General features: G+C 32.6%; 4 protein-coding genes across 4 annotated transcripts in view; 3 read left to right on the top strand and 1 right to left on the bottom strand.

Annotated features, from left to right (window-relative positions):
- Positions 1–254: 254 nt before the first annotated feature.
- On the top strand, positions 255–8,014 carry HELRODRAFT_192301 (hypothetical protein; the record flags this gene model as incomplete). The annotated part of the gene is made up of 22 exons (XM_009022335.1): positions 255–314; positions 1,497–1,730; positions 1,870–1,953; positions 2,228–2,566; positions 2,664–2,812; positions 2,971–3,226; positions 3,376–3,447; positions 3,652–3,783; positions 3,939–4,013; positions 4,108–4,227; positions 4,299–4,396; positions 4,621–5,014; positions 5,171–5,313; positions 5,394–5,523; positions 5,722–5,877; positions 6,060–6,252; positions 6,448–6,564; positions 6,884–6,999; positions 7,132–7,179; positions 7,421–7,492; positions 7,576–7,632; positions 7,740–8,014. 22 exons carry the CDS (start codon positions 255–257, stop codon positions 7,773–7,775), a joined length of 3,081 nt encoding a protein of 1,026 aa, XP_009020583.1. The 3' UTR covers positions 7,776–8,014.
- A 62-nt stretch (positions 8,015–8,076) lies between these two features.
- Positions 8,077–8,517, bottom strand: HELRODRAFT_152153 (hypothetical protein; the record flags this gene model as incomplete). Its single annotated transcript, XM_009022334.1, has 1 exon — positions 8,077–8,517. A coding segment is annotated over one exon (441 nt), but the record flags the coding sequence as incomplete, so codon positions are not given.
- Positions 8,518–8,667: 150 nt separating this feature from the next.
- HELRODRAFT_112743 (hypothetical protein) lies at positions 8,668–10,116 on the top strand. The gene is made up of 3 exons (XM_009022333.1): positions 8,668–9,237; positions 9,382–9,591; positions 9,680–10,116. Exons 1-3 carry the CDS (start codon positions 8,925–8,927, stop codon positions 10,066–10,068), a joined length of 912 nt encoding a protein of 303 aa, XP_009020581.1. The 5' UTR covers positions 8,668–8,924; the 3' UTR covers positions 10,069–10,116.
- Positions 10,117–14,805: 4,689 nt separating this feature from the next.
- Positions 14,806–16,493, top strand: part of HELRODRAFT_174900 (hypothetical protein) — a gene marked incomplete at both ends in the record, with an annotated part of 5,263 nt that continues 3,575 nt past the window's right edge. The window contains one exon of the mRNA XM_009022332.1: positions 14,806–14,928. Within this exon, the coding sequence (XP_009020580.1) occupies positions 14,806–14,928 (123 nt within the window). The remainder of the gene's footprint in view (positions 14,929–16,493) is intronic.

Genomic DNA, 16,493 nt, shown 5'->3' with positions numbered 1-16,493 from the left:
TATTCTAATCACACATCACAATTTCAACAACATCACACATCAATTAATTAATAGATTAACTGGAAGATTACATACTAATTGAATTGGCCTGGCCTGTTATTTAATTTAATTACTTTTGTTTTTAAAAAAAACTCAACTTACCTTGTTACTGCTAGCATATCAAATTTTATTTAGATTTTTTAACACTTGTTTTATTTTGTTAAGCTTTATTTTAATAAGTTAGTTAATAATTATTCAAAAAAATTTTATCTGAAATGGCCGCTGGCGAAATATTGAGGCAGCTTAGCTTGCTAGGTGAAAATGACAACAATGAAGTAAGTTTTATATTTTGATTTCTTTATAATTTCTTTTCTATTGTTAGATTTTCTTGAATAATTACTTATATTTTAATAATAATTATATTATATATTATTATGAACTTATATATGTCTTAATATTATAATATTGTCACAATTAAACATGGAATAATTCTAAAAAAAAACTGCGCCTAAGCCACATACTGTATATTTATTTAAATTTCAAGTGTGCACATTTATTATATATTGCTCTCTGACATATATTTGGTATAAATATAATATAATTATATGATTATAATATCTTATATTGCAATTTTTATTTGCTTGCTACAGTATTTGCAGTGTTTTGAAGCCCTAAAACAAACAAATGATGGTTGGTACGTGTGTATCAATGCTTTGGCAGATGGCTCATTTACAAGGTATCTATCATAATTATATTATATTTATATTATATATTTATTATTAATTCATAATTCATTTTTTGTAATATTATTAGAAATATTAAACCAGGTTGCTATATTAATTAATTATTATTTATAATTTAATAAGTTAAATTGAATTGTTAACATTACTACTACTTTAGCAATAATAGAGTCTATTTCCTTATGCTTCAAGTTGTAGAGCATTATCTGAAAACAAGGTAGATATTATTTGTTAATTATTATTTTAATAATTACTGTTACTGTTTATTTTATTTTAATACATATACTATACATTATTATATAATGTAAATTTTTATCTAATTGTTATAAAACTTAAACTTATTTATGTGATTATGTTGGTACATATTCATAATGGTTATATTTTATTTATGGATATAATGTTTCTAACTATTTTAAAAGTTTTATTCAACTTAATTGGTGAAAAATGTTTTTTTGGTCTTAGGTACTTTTTAGCGCCTTTTGAGGAGCATGAATGCATCAAATCATTCCTCCTAAGATGGCTATTCAATCTAGTATGTATCTTTTTTGTTTAATTAATTAATTAAATAATTGATCTTTTGATTAATTTTTTGTTATTTTTATATATCAATGTTACAGTAAAGTTTATACAATAAGTGTAAATTTTTTTAGTTTTTCAAAATAATTGAATGTTTTTTTCATAAAAAGAGGTTTAGTTTGGTTGAAAATTCTATTTGCAAATTAATCTATTAAGAAATTCTTTTAAAAGTTATCCAAAATAATTGTAAAATATTTATAGGAGCCCAACCCTGAAAATCGTTACTTTATCAACAACAAATTCTCTCAACTCTTCCTACTGACCAGTTTAGTGGACTACCCGGCAGTATGGCCGACATTTTTTCACGATCTTCTAGCGGCCTTGAACTTGAACAACATCTCTAGGATTAGTCATCAGGTCGTGAATATGTATTTGAGGATTTTATTGATGCTGCACGAGGAAGTGGTCGATCGAGATATTCCACACACAGATATGGTCCGTTGCAAGTTCTCTTTTTCTAATATTTTTACTGTTTTTGATTCGTTTTTGATTTGTTTTGTTTTTGATTTGTTGTTGTATTTCATTTTTTTCATTGAGATTTCAATTTTCAACCAAATGACTCTTGAATGAACAGGAGTTGAGAAGGAATGGCCTCTTTAAAGACTGTATGAGAGAACAGTGTGTCACAGATCTGGTCTCATCTTGGTTTGACATACTCGTCAGTACACCTCTATTCAATTTTTCCTTCTTGATTATTTCTAGTTGCTATTTCTTTTTTTTCCCCATTTATATTATTTTAAATTAGATGTTCTAAAACTTTAAATTTTTATCCTATTTTTATCATGTTAACTGGGATTGTCATTAAAAATATTTATCTACTCGAGTTCGTTTTTATAATAATAATATTTCTTTCATAAAAATTTCACTGATTGATTATGTAATAATATTATTAGATAGAGATTTGTAAAAAATTTATGAAATTTTTTTAAAAGGTTTTGTATGAGAGCCTGCTATCAACGTCTCCGTCGATATCCAGCACCATCCTGGCTTCCTGTCTCCAAACAATCGGGTCCTTTGTATCCTGGATAGACATCAACCTAATTGCCAACGACCGATTCATTGAAATCATCCTTCGACTGATGGGCTGCAACAAAGTCGTTGGGTCCAGTCAGTTGGTTGTACCTCCTATTGTTCGGGGAGCTGCCTGTAGCTGCCTCAGTGAGGTCATCTCCAAAGGAATGGATTCCGTCATGAAATTGAAGTTGGTTGAGTCGATGGTGGTCATCCTGGAAACGTCTGGAGTTATTCGAGACGTTGTTGATCTTCTTGATGTTAGTATCTTTGATTATTTTTTGATTTTTGCATTATTCATTACTATTATTATTTCTTGCCGCTATTTATTGTGATTGAAATTATTTCTGTGTTCAGAAAAACGAAAACACAAAGAAGGCACTGGTTAAAAGTGAAGACGATGATGGCGATGACGAAGAAGAAGAGGATGATGATGATGAATATCTTGAAAAGTTTGCACATCTCATGGCAAATTTTGGACAGCAGCTTGTCTTGTGCTGGCAGAAGTTAGTTTAAAGTTGGGTGTATTTTGATGGTTATTTGATTTACATTACATTTAGTGGCATTAAAGTTTACAATAAAATTGCTGATCAAATTTTTTTAAAAGTTGTTTGTAGTTGTCTGCAGTTGTGGTACATTCACTGTTAATTTAACATAAATTCAGATTTGTGAAAAACAAAGACCTTGAAAATGCAAAGATTGCACTGGATGCCTTGCAGCCAAAACTTGGCCTACTCTTAAAACTGTTTGGCAACGATGACGACGACGTTTCTAGAACGACCATCAACTTCTTAACAGACTACATCGGCTTGTTAAAGATGCTGCCTTCGTCCTCTGAGGTGAGTTCATTCGTGGAGCAAGTCCTTTGTGTCTTGTTGAAGAAGATGAGGTACATGAAGGGATACAACTTCAATCACGAGGTTACTCATTCTTACAATTTTTTTCTATTATTAATTATGTTTTTTATTGCTTCTATTATTATATTATAAATGTTGTTTTTACCATATTTGATAATTTTATCAATTTTTTTTTTATAAATTTATCTTCTCTACCATCTTCACACTGGCAGGGTGAAGAGGAATGTGATTTTCAGGAATATCGGAAAGAGCTGAAGATTGTTTTTGTCAATTTGAGTTCCTTGGTTTGCGTTATTACCTTTATTTTATTATAAAAATTCTTTAATTTCTTCCAAGGTTCATAGACACACAAAGTTATTTCAGTTAAATTTTATATTCAAACTCAAAATTGAAATGAACTACTAGTTATCTTTTTCAATTATCAGTTAACTATATTTAACTACTTACTATGTAATAGTTCAGTAATTTACGAAAGTTTTCCCCCAAAGGATTGTGATGTGCTACTGAAATATGTAGCCAGCAACTTCAACGTTGTGATGAGCAGTTTGCAGCAGACAACCTCATTTGAGGATGTTGAAGTCGCCATTTATTCCCTATTCCTTCTTGTTGAAGTTATGCCTGTTCGTTTTTTTCCATTTTTTTGTTTGTTTTTCTGTATTTTGACATATTTTCTTTTGTGCTTTTTTACTATAACCGATTGATCAGCAATAACATTATCATTATTATTCTCAGTGCCCCATTGATTTAAATAATCATATTTATAATTACTGCATAGACATCAAACACAGGCGGCAGAACGAGCAAAGTACCGGAGCAAAGAATAAATATTTTGTATGAGATGATCAAAACGGTCAGTTGCTTTTGTATTTATAATAGTTTGTAATAATATTTTCAAAAACTTTTCTGATGTTAAATATGAAATTTTGTGGGGTTTTCCCGTCCAGTTAATAATATCTCAAGTCAGTCACTACCCACATCCGGCTGTCCAATCACAGTTCTTTGAAACTATAGCTCGATATGATAGGTTCTTCTCGGCATTTCCCCAATACATACATAGGGTTTTGGTTAGTGTTTGGTTGTTTGTTTCTAAATTTTAGGAGAGTTTAGTTTTTAAATTTAGAAGGTAAAATTTTAGGAAGCTTTCTTGGATGAAAGAGGCATATGGAGTGCCCACTGTCACATTAGAAGTAGAACTGCCTACCTGTTTTCAAGATTTGTCAAATCAATTAACAAGTATGTTAGATGCACATAGACTGTTGGTGATGTTATTTATCTGTTGCGTGTTGAACTGTGTTGGTTCGTAGTTACGTTAGGTTGATAGCTGCGGTTGAAATGTTGATAGCTGTGGTTAAAATGTTGATTGGTCTATGGTGAAATATGATTAGTTATGATGAGTGGATATTTGTTCATCGGATTGTCGAGTTGGTAATTTTTTTAATTGATCTACTCTTACACAGAGCTCATCTTCAAGACAGCCTGGAAATGATTCTCACCAGACTGGAAAGCCTTCTCGTGCTAAACACCTCCCTTCCTCCTCTTCCTCCTCCTCATCTCTCATCATCATCATCACAACACAAGACATCACATCATCATCATAACTCATCTCATAACCACCATCCTCATCCGACTTCATCGACTTCAACGTTTCACCACGGCGGTATGATGAAGCATAACTTTGACGCGAACAACATGTGTAACAGTGCTGCTGTGAAAATGAACAATGGCGGTGGTGTTGGTACCTCCAACGCCGCTGCTGTGGATAATTCCAACTTGCAACTGTCAACTGATGACCAACAATTCATGTTTGAGACTGCGAGTGTTCTCATTGTTCAGAGCAGCTTCGCACCTGAGGTTATTTTTCTATCTCTCATCTCCAACTTGCTTACATTTATTTACTAAAAAATTAATTAAATATGCAGTTATTATTAAAGTTTAGGCTCTCAAACTATTGTTTACTCCTGTATTGTTTACTCCTGTATAAATATTTATATTACCGTTATGAACCAGAGGAAGCGAGAGTTGTTGAACAGATTGGTGGTCCCCATCTTGTTGCAGTTCGAAGAGTTGTTAGCGCAAATGACCTCTGAGAGAGATGAAAGTCTGCAGGTTTTCTACGCTCAACTACTCAACAGAGCCATGTCATTTATCAGGTTCCTTCGTATACCTACATCCACTTTACATTCTCCATTCTTGCAGTTGTTTGTCTAAATTAACTTTTAAACAACACCAGTCGGACTAGTAAAGGATTTTCCGGTCAGCAGACTGTTCACGGGAATGGTTGCATATCAACATACACGGGCGCCATGCAAGTTTTCATCAAAGTTTTGCAGGTCCCAATACAGACACACCTTCTACATCAGGTAACATTGGAACGTTCGAAGTGGAAATTTCTATTTTCCAATATATACACGCTTGCTCGTATACGTACACCTACATGTACATACACTTACACATGCAAACACACACATGTATATACACTTACACACACAGACACACACACAGACACACACACACACACACACACACACACACACGTACATACGCTTACACATACATAGGGTTTCAGACAGTTTCTTCATCGAATGGTCATATGCATGGACACTGACATCCTTCAATTCATCCCAACATCAGTTGAGGGATTGATGTTGAATGCTTCTATCAAACAACTTCATGAATTCATCCCGTTTCTCAACCAACTCATTCAAAAGTTCAAGGTGGTTTTTACTAGCTTTTCTCCTTCATGACAAATTTTCCACTAATGCACCTAGATCAAATATTTTTTGTTCTTTCCACAAATGAACTCATTTCAGAGGACGAAGACTGCATCTTTCACTGGCCAATTATTATTATATTATTAGATTAATGGTTAGTATAATTCTTTAATGTTCATCTACAGAAAACCATAGTACCATACATGCAGAAGGTCTTCATCCCAATCATCTCGTTGATCCAAAAGTCCCTGACATCCGCGGCCGTTGATGAAGAGGACCAGGTTATCCAGATGGAGAAGAAGATGCTGCAGAGAGGATACTATGGATACATCAACGTCATCATTAACAATGATACTGCTGAGATATTGAGTAACCAAGGTCAGTCGTATATTGATATTTATTTTAAAAATGTTACTATTGAAATAATTAGTATATAAAAATTATTTTTTTTTCGAGTTTTCATTTGATGTTATCATGCTTGTTTTGATCCTTTTTTCGAGATGCTTTCACTAAATTTATTCCTAGTTTTTGTTCATTTTATAATCTTTGAAAATAATTACTCGCCCTTAACAGAACCGAACGACCTGAACATAATCTTGACGACGATAATCCAAGGGGCCGCTAACTGCTCGGATCCCACCGCCCAAAAAACGTGTTTTGCAATCCTTAAAAGAATGATTGAAATATGGGGTGGGAATATTTCTACCAGTTTGTTTTTAATGTTTGGCAATCCTTAAAAGAATGATTGAAGTATGGGGTGGGAATATTTTTGCCTGTTTGTTTTTAATTTTATATCATGTTGTTGTGTGCTGTTTTGAAGTTTTGTCGTGCGATAATTTGTTGTTTCTGTGTTGTTCAAAAGTTTAGCCAACTACAGACTCTCTAACTCATCTTGGTTCGTCCTTATTTAAAATTTTTTGTACTGTCATCCGTTACTTTGTTTTCTGTGGTAAAGTAATGTTTTTTTTTAGCTTAGTTTAAAAGTGAAGTAATTCTTCATACCTACAAGGTGGAACAAATATTGTACCGAACCTGAGAGAGTTCGTATATAAGGAGATTGTACCGTGCTGCTTCCAAGTGCCTTTGTCGAATGAGTTTGATGTTGTAGATGCACAGACGATATTGGTAACAATGTTTTAGTATTTAAGTAGTATTTTACATGAAAATAAACTATTTAACATCAAATTTAATTACGATGAGAAATAATCTATCGCATTACAAGTTATAGAATGTTCTTTCAAATTTTATTTTATCAAGGTCTTGAATGAGATAGCTGGTTGTCTTGGAAAAGCGCATAGAACGATTGTTAGTTAGCTTTGGTTTACACACACCATACACCACACACGTACATACTAACAAATATACGCTCACTCACTCACACGCACACACATAAACAAACACACATGCACACAGTTTTTCACAATGGCCACAATATAACTAAATAAAGTGATGTTTCAGTAAACTGTTAGCTCTTACGTTACAAAAATAAATAACTATTTTCCAAATAAATTAATTGAATTAATCAATAATCAATTATACTAAAAAGGGACCAGAGCTTATTAACTATGTTACATTCACCTACCTGCCTTCACTCAACTTCAACAATCAAGTCATACAGGTACTACATTTATATTGATGTTATTATAATAATAATTATCAGTGTTATGTTCTTAGTTTAATGTAAGTTTTTCGAATTTTCAGGAATTCTGTCAGAATTTAGCACAATCAAACGATAAAATATTCCAAAATTATCTAAAAGTTTGTGTTTTTTATGTGGCAAATTAATATAAGCATAGATATTTTAATTTAATTATGAATTATTTTTTAGTAATTTCTTTAAAATTTTGTTTTCTACTTTTTTTTAGTCATTCGTGTTACAAGTTCGACAGGCAGAGAGTTAAAAAGTTGTATATCAGTTGAACATGAATGCATTCTTCTGTCGTCATCATCACAACTGATCGACTTTACATCGAGTATTAATCATAATTTGTTGAATGGACATTTTAATGTCACATTGATAGTTTATTTTATGCTTTTTGGTATAGTTTATTTTATTTTCATGTTTATGATGCAAAAAATGAAATATATACATAATACAACAATTTAAATGATAAAAATAAATGAATGAATGAAACAAAAAGCTTGTGTTTGTTAGCAACTTTTTTAATAAAATAATTAAACTACTAAAAGTTCAAATCAATTGTAATCAACTATGACGTTTAGTGAGCAAGTGCTGCAATTAACAACGTCCAATTTCAAGCAAACATCTTGTTCTGTTAAGACGAGATAATCGCTACACCGACATTCATACAAGTATTCGTTCGTTTCGGTACATTTCTTGAAACCATTAAACGGCACTCTATCGTGGATGGGTCCGCATGATTCGAAAAGTACGCACCGATGGTGCCAAAGAGCGTCGTATTGTTTTCTTTGATCGGGATCTCCTAAAACACTCCAAGCCGTAGATATCCTTTGAAACAGTTGGCAACCGTCGCGATCACGAGTTTCCGCCATGTTGGTATCTCCGCGTGTCGGTAGTTTGTCCGGATGAAATTTTAAAGCCAACTTTTGGAAGGAACGTTTAATTTCTTGCTGACTTGCCTTTGGATCAACTTGCAAAATTTCGTACAAATTTTCCATTTCATAGTTGACGATTTTAAATTTTGGTACCGAGCGATAAAAGGATACTAAACTTTGTTTACATACATTGTTTCCGCTCTTCCATTTAATATTGATTCCAAATATGGCAAATAAGCTAATCGGCAACGGTTTAGAACCGACGCCGGCGTTCATCGAAGATGTACCAATCGATCACAATTCGTTAAAATTTGAGGTTATATTGTTTTAACTTCCTTCAACTGTCGTTTTAAACTTACGTCTATTGACTTACATAGTTCATACTCTCTTTTATATTAATTTATTATTTGATTTTTGAACAGTACATAAATGAAAATGTCACCTCAGACGACGGAGAAGAAATAACAGAACAGTTCGCTGGCTGTTCATGTTCTGAAGATTGCTCCACAAATGCAACAAACTGCTCTTGCATTATGAAGCCTGAAAATATTCTCTATTCCATGAACGGACTGCTGAATGACGTCGACCCATTTAGCTCGCAACTTCGATTTCTGCGTGAGTGCAATGCGAACTGTGCGTGCGATGAAAGGACTTGTTCGAACAGGGTCATTCAGAGAGGTGTGACCAAACGTTTGATCGTCTTTGATACAAAAACTGCAAAGGGCCTGGGTGTGAAAGCAGGCGAATTCATCACGAAAAATTCATTTGTATGCGAGTACACAGGTGATGTTCAAATGTGCTGGTGTGACGATGACGGTTCAAACTTTTCAACTCCAACTAACCGAAGTTTTTTAGAAAAAAATTACGTCCTTTCTGTGACAGAACATTTTCAAAATCACACAAACCCCTCAGCCACTCATCCAACTCCATCAATGGAATCAAAACTAGTTATTTCTAATCAATTGGGTGACACTCAATCTACACCTTCAGCAAACTCACCAAAAACATTGAGAACAACAATAGACGCAACTCAGAGGGGCAACGTTAGTAGACTGATCAACCATTCCTGCCAACCGAATCTCTTCATGGTGCCGGTAAGGATAGATACCATGCTACCGCGCATGGGTCTCTTTGCCCTAATGAATATTCATGGAGGGGAGGAGCTTGCGTACGATTATTCGGGATCTCCTCAAGAAATATGTTAGTTTATTTTTAACTATTTATTTCATCAAAAGTTATGCTAACGGTTAGAGGAAATTTTTTTATGTTTTATTTTCCCCTAATTTAGGTGACGAAAGTGGGAACATTAAGTGCGGTTTCATGCGCGGAGGAACAGGTGATGATGACACAAGTGTGAAAACTGCTGCTGCGTTGAAAATTAACGACGATGACGTCAGTTTGTCTCGCGTTTGCTGCTGTGATGAAGATGATGACGACGACGACAACGATGCTAATAATAATAATAATAATAATTGTAATCATAATGTTAATAATGATACCTATAACAATGAGTGTACAGTTGGTTGCGCCGCTATGCGTAATAACAATGATGATGGCGGCAATGACGTCAACAATAATGATATTGACGGTGATAAGGATGGTAATGATGATTTGAAACAGTCAGTGAGAAGTTGCATTTGCGCCTCAAAGCACTGTAGAAAATTTCTGCCTTTTTAAAATGAAAATATGAAAAAAGTTAATAAATTACTTTTCTGTGGAAAAAAACTATTAAAAAATAAATTCAAAGAAACTTTTGAAAATTTTATAGCGCATGCATTAAAATATGTATGCTGCCGAAAAATGGACAAATTTGAAAAATTGTTTTGAAAAAGAATTTATGCTCCGCGAGTTTGTTTGAAAAAACGTCTGAAAAAAATCAACATTTTAAAGTTTGGAAAAATGTCGGCGAGCCGGTGTTTGTTTTTGTTTTGTGTGCTCTGCACTGTTGAAATGATAAAAGGCGAAAAGTCATTAAATTGCATGATGGGGGTGTGAAATTTGTTTTAAGGTGGGGGGTGCCCTTTTACACGCCAGCGTCCATCTATCCAGCGGTGGAGAGGGAATTGAGATTTATGAAAAATGCATGGACCCCGATGCAAATTTCCGTCAGAAAGCTGATGATGGAAATTCTACTGGAAAAATTAGCCACACGTCGTCGTTCTTTCCGGTTTTGCTGCGTACTTCTACGAAATGGTTTTCAATAGTTTTGTACTGCGAAAATGTAAAAAGATGTACCACTATAGAGTACATTGTTGTAGACAAAATAGTACAATTGTTGTACTAGGAACTGTTTACTATATATATATATATTTATTTATATAACATATATATATAACATATATATATATATAACATATATATATATATATATATGACAACGTTGCTCAAATTTGTGTAGCGTGCTATCAATGATAATTTCACAAAATGTGTTTGTAATTCCATGATAATAAAACATTTTTAGTTTTCCAACAACACCGCATCTACATTATTATTGAATATTGTCAGCAGAACAAAAACGTCTTTGCACGAGCAACGAAATCCCAGTAACAACAACAACAAAATGATTTTTTCGACTGAAGCAACCAAACATCAGGCAGAAAAAAAATGGACAAAACACTGTCAGCTTTTTCTTATATTTGAAGTCTTGTTTTGTTAGTGCGATAGCTCTGCTCAACTCATCCACTATTTATATGTGATTTCATTCCGTATGCACTCACTACAATACAATCGTAATTGTATTTGTTGTTGTTGTTGATGATGCTGTTTTTATAGATGCTGTTGTTGTTGTTACTGCGGAGGCAGTAGAAGTGGTAGTATTTATAACGTTTGTAGTAGTAGTATTTGTAGTGGTAGTTGCAGTATTTTTAATACATACATACATACATACATACATGCATACATACACACACATACATACATACATACATACATACATACATACATACATACATACATACATACATACATACACACACATACATACATACATACATGCATACATACACACACATACATACATACTGCTTCATATGTAAAATGACATAAAAACAAATGTCATGTGAAACCTCCGGATGAAATATGACAACAACAAAACCTTGACTAAAACAACAAGCCATTACATTAACAACAACGCGACAACAACAACTAACTTCGTTATTGAGGTACATGTTGATTGCGTTTGAACATAGAGATCTGATAGATAGATATATTGGTGACGTAATGACGATGACGTCATAACGGGGTCTACTACGTTAGAGAAGAACAATCCAACTGCCCTCTGTCTTATAAGTCTTTCTTGATATTGTTAATATCATCTTCTTCTTTATTATCAATATCATCATTAGCACTATTATCATCATCGTCATTGTTTACATCGTCGTAGTCGTCGTCACAGTTCTTGCAGAAGAAATTTAATATTTTAAATTTCCATTGTCACCCGTCTGTTTTACCATTAATATAAATTTTTCAGTCGCTTTATTGCATTAATGATGATGATGATGATGAAGACGACGATGATGATGTGGCCGGTGACAACCACCATCATTATTATTATTATCATCATTATAATTATTATTATTATTATTCTAATCGTCATCAGCACCACCACCATCACCATCTTCTTCGCCATCGTCATCGGTATTAATGTAGAAAAATTGTTTTCCCTTTAAATGCATTCCATCCATCGCTCAATTGTAACATTAAATGTGGCTTCTACTACTACTACTACTACTACTACTACTACTACTACTACTACTACCACTACTACTACTTTTACTACTACTACTACTACTACACACACACACACACATGCTCACACAAACACACACACACGTAAGCATACACACATTAGACAAATCGTTACTAAAATTCACATTAATCAATCACCTTCCGACTTCATTATTCAATATCTTTAAAATAAAGCGAAACATTTTTTTTCTTTATCTGTCTTTCTTCACTACTTGTTCTGTTTGTGGTGTAATTTTTATTTTAATGAAGACTGACTATTTGTTTTATAAGTTTGAAAACCCTTTAGAGACAAAAATTAAAAAATAGATGAAAATTTTAAAACCTTAAGGCTGAATAATATTTTCTCCAAAGGTATGTTAAACAAAAGATAGCATATATACATACACACACGTATATATACATACTTCCAAACATACATACATGTCTATATACAAACACACACACTCACACATGCTTACACACGCACGCACATCTCCAAGCACAACCACAAATGTACAGAGATATAAAAAATATATACGTAGATAAATCTTAAAAACACGAGTTCTTATATGCAGTCATGCATACAAATTTGTATGAAAATGAGAACCTTTCAATCAAATATCACATATTCACACAAACACACACACGAATAATACACACTCATATAAAAATGCAAACATACACACACATAATCCTTCACAAAAATTAAAATCGAGAAGTGAAATAAAACAACTGAACCAAAGAGAAATGGCATGAGCATCACAAATAATGTCATCATTCGATGCAACAAAACAAGAGGGGAAGCGAGTAAAATTTTATTGAATCAAACAAACAAAAATTTATTATTATTTCGCTTTTATTTTAAAAAATAATCTCAATAAAATATAAAAATACATAAAAAAAACTTCGAATAAATTTCTTTATTATTCAGAATAGCCAGAACACAAAAACAGAAAAAAAATCAATTTTCGTGCAATGTTAAACAACTGGATGAAATACATACTAATCCACGCCGGCAAATATATGCGCATGTACGTACACACATACTTAAACAAGCGTATTAACACACAGATACACATACATACACACACACACATACAGTGAGCTAGCTCAGACGGTAGGAGTGCTGTTTTAAGCGCTGTTACGCGATAGCCTGGTTTGAATTCAGTCTGAAACCGAAAGACTTTTCCTCTCCATGTGGCGTGTGCACGTCGTGTGGTGTGTGGTGTTTGTACGTCGTGTGGTGTAAATCCTTTGTGGCAGGAATGAAAGTTTAAAAATAAGAATGAGAACTAAAAATGTATATACGTGTATATGTGATGTGTGCGTGTGTGTGTGTGTGCGTGCGTGTGTGTGTGTGTGTGTGTGTGTATGTGTACATGCATAGAAGAATAACTGAGAATAACCACATTCTGGACGAGTCCATTTTTTTAAATGTTGTCCACCCCTTCTTAAAAATGAAATTGTTCCCTAGTTAGATATGCCGGCTCGAGCCGACGATAAATACACTTTCGTAGGGATATACATGCAAATGTGCGATAAATAATAATAATAATAACAACAATAATAGTAATAATAAAATCAACAACTACAATATTGTCAATTAGAATAATATTAATAATAAAAATGGCAAAATAAAAATTTTGATAAAAATACTAAAAATATTTAGCAAATATACATAGATCCAATAATTTTCATATATATTTTATATATATATATATATATATTTATTTATTTATTTATGCATAGTCTAAACACATTTTATAATACCATATATGTATGATATACATTATATATAAATATTACACACACACACACACATACACACACATATATATATATATATATATATATATATATATATATATATATATATATATATATATAATTTATATATATATGCATGAATATTACATACACATACATTATAGACCTGAAGATTGTAGTTTTAGACCGTTATACTAGCAAGCATTCATTCATTTATTCATTCATTTATTCATTCATTTATTCATTCATTTATTCATTCATTCATTTCATTCCATTCCGTCAGTCAGTCAGTCATCCGTTCATCCATCCATTCATCTTTATTTCACTTAGTTTTGGTTTAGTTGAATGAATGAATGAATAAAAACGATAAAATATATGAATAAAATAATTAATTAATTAATTATAAAAATAATATTAACCATTAATTAGACTTTATACAGTATGCTGACTGTTATATGATACCTTACAATAACATACCCTGTTGAAGAATTGAATTTAATAAAGTTATTGAATTGAATTTAGTGAATTTATTACTATATGGTAGTATTTCTAATAAACCGGAACTTTACAGGAACTTTGAAAACGAACCAATGTATAAAATATTACTCTTAAATAAAATATAAACTATATTAGGTTATAATTAATGAAAAAATATTTAAATATAAATATAACTTCGTAGATACTTAAGATGTTTATTAATAATTTTATAAGTATGAACACGTTATGATCTATAAAGACGCTCCAAAAATGTTAGTACGGGTTAAATGACAAACTTGTTCTTCTTTTCCTATGCCTGCTTGCTAATGATGACGAAAAATTATTTTTATTTATAAAATACTCTTTTCAAAAGTCAATTTTCGTGACCTGTGTTTGAAAAAAGCCGGAGAAATTTTTTGTTGACGTCATAACTACGTCAGTAATATGTGGCTAGTTTCGTTTCGTTATCGTTCGAATGATCTCGTCTCAAAAATATGGTTGTCGTGTAATTTTTTCTTCGATTTGGGGTTGAAATTTTTCGAAGTGAATGTATTGAAGGATAAGACAGTTGGTTATTTTATATTATTCGCTCGTCAGACCGTCAATTCATTCGTTCATTCATTCATTCATTTAGTTTTTTCTACAATCCATCCATTTTTTCATTCATTCATTCAGTCATTCATTATCCTATTTATTCAGTGTGTCATTCATTTGTACAACCATCCATCCATCCATCCGTCCATCCATCCATCCATCCATCCATCCATCCATCCATCTATCCATCCATCCATCCATCCGTTCATTCATTCATTTAGAAGCACAGGACCAGTCAATATATCATTGATTTTAAATCGTAAATAATCAGACAAACAAATGAACGATAATAAAAATCTGTTTCCAGTAAAAAAAAAAACACCAAAGACAGCAACAGCAGCAGCAACTATAACAAAGACAACAACAACAACAACAACATCAAATAAAAAGAGAACCAAAAATACTGACGAACCGACAATGCAATTGATTATCAAATGACGTGATTCGTGTTATTTCAGTGCTAGATTTTGTTGTTGTTGTTGTTACTTTTGTTGCTGTGGTTGTTGTTATTAATTTTGTTGCTGTTGCTGTCATTGTTATTATTACTTTTGTTGTTATTGTTGTTGTTGTTGACGCAAGTCGCAGTACAAATTTCTTCTTGATATTTGAATGTTTTGAAAAAATAAAAATATAAACATCTGCGTACAATATCAACAAAATCAACAACAAAATTACTACTACAACTACTACTGTTACAACAACAACTAAAACAACAAATACTGCTACTACTGTTACATCTACAGTTGCACCGGAAACATTAACAACGACATCAGAAAAAACAACACAAAAATCTATATCATCATCATTGTCATCGCCATCAACAACAACAACATCATCAACAACAACAACATCATCAACAACTACAACATCATCAACAACAACAGAATCAATAACATCCTCAACAACAACATCGTCATCAACAACATCTTCGTCAACAACATCAACAACAACAACATCAACATCAACATCATCAACAACATTAACAACAACATCAACAATAACAACATCATCATCGTCTCATTCTAAGTAGCAGCAAGCATCAATCATTAGCCCGAGTCGTCAACGTCATTGGAGATAAGCATCTGCATCATCATTACCATTACCACCATCATCATCGTCATCATTATCATCGTCATCATCATCATCACCATCATTCTCATCATCTTCGTTCTCATCATCGTCGTCATCATCACATCGTCGCCACAAACAACAACATCAACATCTGCAACAATAGCACTATCTTTATTAAAACCATCCCCTTCAACAAACAAACGTCATCAACATCATCAACAACAACAACATCGCCATCAACATCATCATCAGCTTCAACATCATCATCGGCTTCAACATCATCATCAGCTTCAACATCATCATCGGCTTCAACATCATCCTCAGCTTCAACATCATCATCAACATCAACATCATCACCAGCCTCAACATCATCATCAAAAGTTGAAATGCAAAAATCAATCCGCATAAATGAAACTCAGTTGTTGTATTTATCGGCCAAAGCGCGCGAGGAGAACACACTCCATGGT

The sequence above is a fragment of the Helobdella robusta genome (assembly GCF_000326865.2).
Source record: "Helobdella robusta unplaced genomic scaffold HELROscaffold_31, whole genome shotgun sequence".
NCBI classification, from domain to species: Eukaryota; Metazoa; Annelida; class Clitellata; order Rhynchobdellida; family Glossiphoniidae; genus Helobdella; species Helobdella robusta.
Note: the sequence above shows the minus strand (reverse complement) of the source record. Positions and strands in the feature narration are given on the sequence as shown.

What these genes read in the sequence shown, in the direction of transcription:
- HELRODRAFT_112743 (XM_009022333.1), top strand. Translation starts at nt 8,925, where the DNA reads ATGAAGCCTGAAAATATTCTCTATTCCATGAACGGACTGCTGAATGAC. An exon ending in TTCAACTCCAACTAACCGAA is followed by an intron (nt 9,238 to 9,381) that starts GTTTTTTAGAAA and finishes CTACACCTTCAG; the next exon opens with CAAACTCACCAAAAACATTG. An exon ending in GGGATCTCCTCAAGAAATAT is followed by an intron (nt 9,592 to 9,679) that starts GTTAGTTTATTT and finishes CCCCTAATTTAG; the next exon opens with GTGACGAAAGTGGGAACATT.